Here is a 9,406-nt window from a genome sequence, read left to right on the forward strand (position 1 = left end):
AACTGGGCACTTTAGAAAGTAAATGCAGCCTTCTTAACAGCAGATGCTGTTTCAAATCACTTGTTACATATGGCTACTATCTAAGCCCATCTGCTCAATGTTATACATTTAAATACCAACGATTATATTTTGCACGCATTCTGTTAAGTTAAAGACCAAGAATCAGAACAGCCCCCCCTTTCACTGGGCACAAAAGTTGGGAGTTGGAAGAAGCACCCTATGATAATATCCACATGAAAAATGAGGAAAGGAAGAATATCAAAAAGTTCCTGAGGCTAGGTAATGAGCAATATTCAGACCAAGAATGCTGGTGCTTTCACACTTACTCCATGCTTTAACTTTGCTTAGCATTGATCTCCTGGAGGTTATGGTTCTATCACAATTTACATACTTGTTTTGGCCGAAAAAGTGCTTAATTAATTTATTTATTATATTTATATGCCAATATATATTATATTTATATACATAAAACGTATAAACAATACAAGAAACAGTCCATAACATAAGTAACCATAATATTAATACTACTAACTGATAATTGTAACAGTGGTAACAGTGCAAACAGGTTCAGGAGCAGAGCACATTGATGGATTTCTGAGAGGGAGGGGGCAGGGGCACTGCAGATGTTGTTGGTTATGCCTGGTCTCAACCAAATGCCTGGCAGAAGAGCTCCCTTTTTGCAGGCCCTGTGGAACTGTTTTAGCTCCAACAGGGCCCTGATCTCCTCCGGGAGCGCATTCCACCAGGTGGAGGCGAGAATATTCTGGCCCTGATCGAGGCCAGGTGGGCTTTTTTAGGGCCAGGGACCATTAGCCGGTTGGTGGTGGTGGAGCATAGAGCTCTTTTGGGGGCATAGGCAGAGAGGCGGTCCCTCAGGTACACTGGGCCCTGACCATGTATGGCCTTGGTAATTACTAGAACCTTTAGCCTGATCCAGAATTCAACTGGCAACCACTGCAGCTTGATGGAGTATGGGCCAGATGTGGGACCTCCACGGTGTTGTTGAAGGATCCTGGTCACTGCGTTTCAGACCAGCTGTAGTTTCTGGGTCAAGGCTAAGGGCATCCTAGCGTAGAGTGAGTTACAGAAATCCAGCCTAGGGGTGACCGTTGCATAGATCACCGTGGCTACATGTTCCGGGACCAAGTAGGGCGCTAGGAGCTTGAATTGGCAGAGATGGTAAAATCCCAGCCACGCTACCTTTGCGACCTGGGCTTCCATTATGAGGAAAGTGTCCAGAATCACACCCAGGTTCTGGCAGAGTGAGCCGTAGAGAGCTGCACACCATCCAGGATGGGCAGACATGCTTTCTCACACGGGCCCTTCCTACCTAGCCACAGGACCTCCATCAAACTTCCGTACCAGTTGTGCAAAAGCGCACATGAAGATGTTTAATAGGAGAGAGGACCTCTCCTTGTGGAATTCCGCAAGTAAGTTGTCGGTGGCAGGGTGACTAGCGCCGTCTCTACCCCATGACCAGGCCAGAAACCTGACTGGGATGGGTCTAGGACCAAAGCTTCTTCCAGGAATGCCATTAATAGGTTTGCAACAGCCCTTTCTACCATCTTTCTCAGAAATGCTAGGTGCGAGATGGGTCGGTAGTTATCAGGCTCTTGCAGGTCTAAAGATGTTTTTTTCAGTAGTGGACGTACTGCCTCTATCAATCCCTCTGGGAATTCTCCCGTTGTGAGAGATGTTAATGTTAATGTTCCCGCATGACAACTAGAAGTTACCAAAGTGGTTCAATACAGTGGCTAAGCAGATCTGTCACAATGTCCCCATGCCAATATTCACCCCCCTCACTACTTATGAACCTCAACTGCCGTATCTGCAATATAGAGATAGTAAGACTCTTTTGAGAATGCATGTGTAGGGTGTTTAATACTTGTACTACAGAAATGCTAAGACAAAGTCTAAATGCACAGACCTATATTTGCTTCAATTAATTAATTAATCCAACCCAACTACTGAAATTTAGTTTTGGAGGTAGGGAACTATCTTTTCTTCATTTGTAATTAATATGAATTCAGTTCCTATATAAAGCAGCATATATCTTAAAAGGCACCACACAATCAACTTACTTATAGTAAGAATGAATTAACAGAAATCTCCAAAGAACTGAACAGACACATCTGAGATGGAGGACCTCCAAGTCACACAGGCTGGGAGAAAGCAGGCTAGAACAAACAGTTGTACTTCAAAACTATTTAACAAGCATCACAAAAATGAGGGACTCAAAATGCTTGCTTTTTATTTTTAATAGTAAAGGAAGTAGCATGATAACAAGTTTATTGCTGCTCAAAAGAGAAGAAGAATTATTTTTTTAGGTATGTGGAAGAAAATGACTTTTCTGCTATAGTTTAGATAATGATGCCTAAAGGCTCATGGGGAATTGGATCCATTTACTGAGCAGCTGCTCTGGAGCAGAACTGGTTTATTTAGCATTCACATCACTGGCAATTTATATGACTATTTTTAACACAAGGTGTTTATTTTTAGATTCAAACAAATGGTCCCAATAGAAATGACCACCATGAAGCCTTCAGAATCTCATACACAAGAGGGTCCACAAAACCTTGCCCTTAGGAGCCTGATAGTCTTCCAGAGAATGTGTACAAGGACAGCTCATCCTGAGATGGTTGAATGGGCTGACTGAATAAATGTAGTTTACCCCAAAATACATGCTGTTGTGAAACTCCACAACAATGCCAAACAATCTTTTGGTAAGCAACATACCAGCATGCTAAAAGAATAATGCTTCAAAACCTAGTCCATTGTAATTGCTGTGAGTTGAGCAAATATAATGTACACAAGTGCTTAGTAAAGATACTAATCAACTCTATTAGAATTGGACTTTAAGTGGACTGAGGGCATGAGACATTTGTATAGGGCATTCACCATTCTATTTCTCATCCCTTTTTCTGAATGAACTCCCAAGAAAGAAAAAGACAAGTGTTTAAGATCCATCATGGTTATATAAGAAGCCTGGGCTCCAACTGCTCAGCAAATCAATTCACTATCTGAACTTTCTTACTGGGTCCTTGGTGGGGAAAAGGGGAAAAGACAGACAGCTGGGATAAAAAACAAGTCCAAAATTGAATCGTTTGAATTGGTCTTCTAATCAACCAGAACCTGCTCCTCATCAAGAGAAGAATTACAGGTCTGTAATTGCATTTAACATCCAACTCAAATAAGTAGTTGACAGTACCCCCACAGTGAATAAACCCTAAAACAGGACTGTTTGTAGGTATACAGGACTCCACCTGCCACTCTGAAAGCTTTAATATTTTAACGCTTACCTGATAGAGCTCTTCTAAATTGTATTTAATTGAAGTGCTATTTTGAATTGCTTCTACAGCTTCCTTCAGTTTTTGCCAGGTTTCATCTGTATAATTTTCTGGCAGTTTAGGTTTGTCTGGAAGATATGAAAAAAATCAGAATCCTTTGATAGCTGTAAATACACAATTTAAGAATGCAAGAATTAGAAGCTCAAATACAGAACTTTCAACAGTGACATGCCCCCCCATCCCAATTACTTCTCAACCTTCCTAATGCCGCTGATAATACAGTTCTTCATGTTGTGGTGACCCCCAAACATTAAATTATGCAAGTGTTCTTTCACAGAAATTAAACCAAAACTGACCAATGGCGTGAAGATCCATTGTTCATGATTGTATATAAATTGGTCCCCCCCCCCCCCCGAATTTTCTCAGTTCATTTCTGCCTCTTGTCCCACCATGCCGATCTCGCTCTTTTCTGCTGCTCCAGACGCTCTATCTCAATCTACACCGGCCAAGCTGCTTGCCCTGCCATGACCCCTGTGAAAGGGTTGTTTGACCCCCAAAGGGGTCTCGGCCGCCAGGTTGAGAGCCATTGATCCAGAACAATCTGTATTTATGTCTCCATGTAAGTACACATAGTCTCTACGAGCACACACCATGCAAATATATGGATACATATGTATAACGGTGGGTCTTTTTCCTATTTTCTGGTAAATAAAAAAAGAACACAGCTCTGTCCAAAAATGATCCTGTTAGACCAGTAAATTCTAGATTCATCCACAATGAAAGGATACAAAAGTCTGCGGAGTTTTCCCATTAGCAGTGACTATTCCTTTGCAAGGAATTGCTGGCCTGTGAAACGGGATTGCTCTGGGGAGATACTGTTCTTTCTGAGTCTAAAAAAAATTCAAGCTTTCATGGGTGAATATTAAAAAAAAAACTTTAAAATATGTAGAGAGAACTGTCATCCTGAAATGCTATAAGCTCTAGAACTCCCTTTCTAATGTAGTTCACCAAACTTCAGCATGGTGTTGGGATGGAAGACACTTTTCTCTTGACAAGAGAAAGTCAAGTATCCTATAATGGTATCCTATAATGTTTTTTATCATTTTCTACAGACAGTTTTATGAAGCAAGTGTCCACGCTGAGTCTCTTTAATTAGTAACCTACATATCTCGTAACCTAGATACTACAATTCAAAGTGTGCCTACCCACCCTGGCTGGGGTGCAACTTGACATCTTGCCCTCAGCCAGGAACTTGGAAATGATTCTGGATGCCTCCCTGTCTATGGGGGCCCAGGTCACTAGAGTAGCCTGCTTGGCGTTTTTCCATTTTCACCAGGCAAGGCTACTAGTGCCCTATCTGTCCGCGAGTTGCTTAGCTACAGTCATCCATGTAACAGTCACATCCAGACTGGACTTCTGTAACTCACTCTGCACAGGCCTGCCCTTGCTTCTGACCTGGAAACTGCAGCTGGTGCAGAATGCAGCTGCTGGGGTCCTCATGAGAACACCTTAGAGGGCCCATATCCAGCCAGTGCTGAGGGAGCTGCATTGGTTGCTGGTTGTAGCCCAGATCAGGTTCAAAGTTTTGCTATTAACCTTTAAGGCCATCGTGGTCTGGATCCCACACATCTGCAGGATTGCCTATCGCCTTATGCCCCCCAAACGGCACTACACTCTGTGAGTGCAAATCTGTTGGAGGTCCCTGGCCCAAGGAAGGTTCGCCTGTCCTCAACCAGGGCCTTCTCGGTCTTGGACCTGACGTGGTGGAATGAGCTCCCAGGAGAGCTGAGAACCCTGATGGAACCTTCCTAATTCCACCAGACATGTAAAATTGAGCACTTCGGGTCCTAGGTTGAGGCCAGGGCAATTAGACCTGGGTCCTTCCCTGAAGTCAGGTCATCAGGTTTACCTGGTATGCTCTGAGGCACTACACCAAAGCCTGTGGAATGGGGGAAGGGTTACTGTCACCACTATGGGTGGGTTAATTGGTTTTATCTTAAAGGATTTTATTGTGGGTCACATTTGTACTGTTACCTGCTAAAACCACTGTGTGGGAGTGGCTGGCTACAAATAGAATGAATAAATAGAAATAAATAAAATATGGATATACACAATAGATAAAATGCATTTCTCCATTTGTTATGTGTTCTCTTCATGTAACCTGTCTAATGTCCAATACCATTTGTATATCCAATATATTGTAGCCACCAATCTAATCCCAAAATAAGCATGTATATAAGTATTCTCATCCTCAAGGAATTTTGCATTTTTCAGTTTTGACCAGAACTTTTATGAAGGCCCAGGAAGCATATGTTGAAAGGAAAATGCACACATAATGATCAAAGGCAAACAAGAAGTTTCTTGGAGGCGGGGATAAGAACCAATGATTTTCCCACCCAATAAAGCATTCCTTCGAAAAAGAAAATACTTTCATACCTGCCTTACAACTGAACATGTATTGCTCTGTATGGTTTTGCCTATCTGTCCCTTATGTGTACAGTGACTTTCTGCAGGACTTTTATGCCAGGATTCTATTCAAAGACTTGATTTATTCAAGAATTTTTATCTCTATACCTGAATAATGTCACCTGGCAGTGACTGATGGCTCAGTCAGGATTTATTCAGTTTGTCCAGTTCTCATTCTACCTGTGCCAAATCTAGGAATAAGTCCTAGTCCCATATTAATTTCCAAACATAAGGAAATATTTTCCAATGGAGGCATTTTTACCATATCTTATGGAGTTTTGTTGCAGATTGCTGTCTTTTGTCCATTATAGTCTAACAAGCCCGTGATGTAGGTCCAACATGGACACGTATGAAGCTGCCTTATATGGAATCAGATTACCAGTCCATCAAGGTCAGTACTGCCTAGTAAGATTGACAGCACCTTGCCAGAGACTTTGGTAGAGGTTTTTCACCTCACTGACTGTCTGATACATTTAACTGGAGATACCAGGGATTTAACCTTGAACCTTCTGCATGCAAAACAGAGGCTCTTCCAGTAAGCCACAGTCCCTCCCGTTAGTGACTGGTTCAAGGTCATATAGTGAGCTTTATGGCAGAATAGGAATTTGAACAACCCAGCACTTACTACAGCACATTCGCTCTACTCTGGAACGTCAGGGAACAGGATCTTCCCCCAGCAGACAAGATTAGGTACCCCATGACAAAGAACCATTAAATTATCAACAACTCACGCTACATAGCTATACGGCTGATTGTATATTTATTATATTTATACACCACCCTCACCGGAGACTCATTATCCTATTCTGATGTAAGAAGTAGACAATATGGAAAGTGCTGCTGCTTTGGCCTAACAAAAAAATTCTCATATGTGATTTCAAGAGGAGGCAGTTCCATTTATGATTGGAGTACTGCTCAAATTCATTCATTTTCATAGGGAACAACAGAAGGCTGCATACAAGTGTATTCTTCAAATGACTGCCTAAGGGAGTTTCATAAACTTTTCTGAGAAACCATGGGATATATACACATACATTTTTGCAATTATATCTATTTTTAAAGAACCAGTTTCAAACACTGCCAGACTTTTAAAAGCTTAAGATATCATTGTACTATAATATTCCACACTAGCATCATACTAAGAAATTGAATAAGCAGAGCTATGATACGAAAAGAGTGGAGCTATACAGTAGGAGGTTGGTTCCACTGGTAATGGTACAAGTTAATTCTCTTGGACAAGGTCTAAAACAGGCTGCAATCTGTGAAGCAGTTGATGGAAAACATGTCAATTTTCAAGACAGTTTACAGGCTCAGCAAATAGGAGCAGGTTTAACCCAATTCAGCATGCTGTCATTTACTCCTGTGGGAAAAATAAAGTGCTTCACTTGGATGTAGTGAGGACACAATAGGTGGCCCAGCCTCTGCTAACATGAGCCATTACAGGAGCGTATTGAATGTTCCCAGTGATTTTTATAGCTTACTGGCCATCTCAACCCCGCACAGAGATAAGGAACAACAGCTATTTATTACCTTTAAAGTTCTTGATCACTAACTTCTTGGCTGAACCAGGTTTACTGTTGGCAAAACTGGAGACAGTAGAGGAGGCAGCTTTGGTCAGGCCATTTGCGTGGTGTCCCACAGCTACTGAGGAAATTAGAAGGCTTTTATTTTTGAGTTGCTGCTGGTGCTGCTGCTGAGAAGAGGCAGCAAGTGATAAAGAGGAAGAAGAGGAAGATTCTTCAGCCATCTTCACATCAAGTCCAATAAAATCCAATGAGTCCTCAAAGCGCAACTTTTTCTGCAGGTGATGGTTGAAAGAGGAAACCCCTGAGGAGGAACAGGAGGCAGTAGAAGCGATGGTGTTGACAGAGGATGTGGAGGAAGAGTTGGTTTTGGAAAGAAGAGAAGAGCACGAGGAGATGGCGTCAACCTCCTCTCTCTCACTGCTGTTACTATTACTATTTAATTTTCTCTTCTTGGAGGAGGACGAAGAGGAACTACTGCTGCTACCATCAGTGGCAGGTCTGACCTCCTGAGCCGCTGCTGCTGAGGGGTTGGGGGAAGAGAAACCTGTGGGAAACATGAACACACAGAGGTGAGCAGGCTGAAGGGCATCAAATCCTTCTGGTGTGACAGACACGCAGAAAGAGACTGAGTTGGTAACTGAAGAACTCTGCCTCGCCGGCGGGGTCCAACACTTGTGCCTCCGTGCCAAGCGGGTCCCCCTCGATCAGGAGGACAACGCTTGTCTGCCCTCCCCCTCTGGTTGGTTTCTTCTTCAGGGAGTGCTGCCTGCCCCGGGGGAGCGGGCGTCTCTCCCTGCTCCCGATTTTGTCAGGCCTCCTTCTCGGCTCTGCCCCCTTTTCCGCTCCAAGAAGCAGGCAGGGTCCCCTTTCTCACGGTCTTCCCCGTCCGAGGCCACCTCTCTCCTGAGGGGGGAGAGGGGAGTCGTGCTCCCTTCTCTCACTTCCCCTCCACTTCCTCCTCCTCTTTCGTGGTCGATAGAGAGGGAGGGGGGAGGGAGACCGGCCAGGAATCGCGGCTTGTTATTGTCAATACTAGAGCTGGGAGGCAGGAAGGCTAAAGATGGCGGCGCATCCGGTCGCTAGGCATGCCGGGAAGCCGCCCCGCCCGGAAGCATTGCCGGGAGCTTTGGAACCGACCTCGAGTTCTCCCCGTGGGGATCCGTCAGACGAATGAGGCTGGCCAGGCTCTGGCAGGAAGGTGGCCGGCCTTGTCTGTCACGCCTCGGCCTTTTCTGGCATCCTCTTCAACCTCCGCCTCGGCCTACCCCCCCCCCTCCCTCCCGCTACCTAGCACCGCACTCGCCTTCCTCTGTCCTCTGACCTACCGGAAGTGATCATGTTGCCGGGTTGCTGCTGGCCTCTCGCGCGCCCGGCCATGGGGCGGCTGGTCCGGTAGAAAATCCTCGCGCTTCAGCGCTTGAAGCTCCCTTATGGAAAGAGGCGGGGCCACGGCACTTTTGCTCCCAGAAAGGGGGGGCGGGCTGATCCTTGTGGCCTTCCGTAACGGCTTTACTGGTGGCCTTTCGTTTTCTCGTGGCACGACGGCATTTGAGCCCCATCGGAAGCCCCGTGTGGGCTTCCCGGTGGGGTTGGGGGGAGTAAAAGTTTGGCAGGAAGGGGAGGTAGGAATCTCTCGAATGCCGCTTCTATCCCTAGACTCCTCCCCGCCCGTTTCAGGGGCAGGCTTAGGCGTGTTCTCCCCTTTTTTCGTTGGCCAGGAATGGGTTGTGGGGAACGCCTCGGTTCCTTCCCTGGTTTCAATTTGCCTCTCACCATCATGTGCAGAAATTTGGCTGATTGATCCTATGCAGCGTTAAGCGTGCTTAACTTTCCATTAAGAGACAATCGTGTACTGATTTATACACAAGTGCTGGTGAAAGGGTACAGAGGAGAGCGACGAGGATGATCTGGGGCCAAGGGACCAAGCCCAATAAAGATAGGTTGAGGGACTTGGAGAAAAGGAGGCTGAGAGGGGACATGATAGCCCTCTTTAAGTATCTGAAAAGTTGTCACTTGGAGGAGGGCAGGATGCTGTTTCCGTTGGCTGCAGAGGAAAGGACACGCAGTAATGGGTTTAAACTACAAGTACAACGATATAGACTTGATATCAGGGGAAAAAATTCACAG

At 44.9% G+C, this 9,406-nt stretch overlaps 1 protein-coding gene across 2 annotated transcripts in view; it reads right to left on the reverse strand.

Moving 5' to 3' along the window:
• The window catches only part of CUL4B (cullin 4B), a 37,353-nt gene extending 28,466 nt beyond the window's left edge, over positions 1-8,887 (reverse strand). The window contains exons 1-3 of one of the 2 annotated variants that reach the window (XM_077308720.1): positions 8,605-8,887; positions 7,284-7,823; positions 3,300-3,415 (exon numbers count right to left, since the gene is read on the reverse strand). In XM_077308720.1, coding sequence (XP_077164835.1) covers positions 3,300-3,415; positions 7,284-7,823; positions 8,605-8,656 — 708 coding nt within the window. In that variant the 5' untranslated portion in view covers positions 8,657-8,887. Of the gene's footprint in view, positions 1-3,299; positions 3,416-7,283; positions 7,824-8,416; positions 8,558-8,604 lie in introns of those variants that run through there. The other variant, XM_077308721.1, reaches the window with a different exon arrangement.
• Between the last annotated feature and the right edge of the window lie 519 nt (positions 8,888-9,406).

The sequence above is a fragment of the Paroedura picta genome, chromosome 13 (genome assembly GCF_049243985.1).
Source record: "Paroedura picta isolate Pp20150507F chromosome 13, Ppicta_v3.0, whole genome shotgun sequence".
NCBI lineage: Eukaryota > Metazoa > Chordata > Lepidosauria > Squamata > Gekkonidae > Paroedura > Paroedura picta.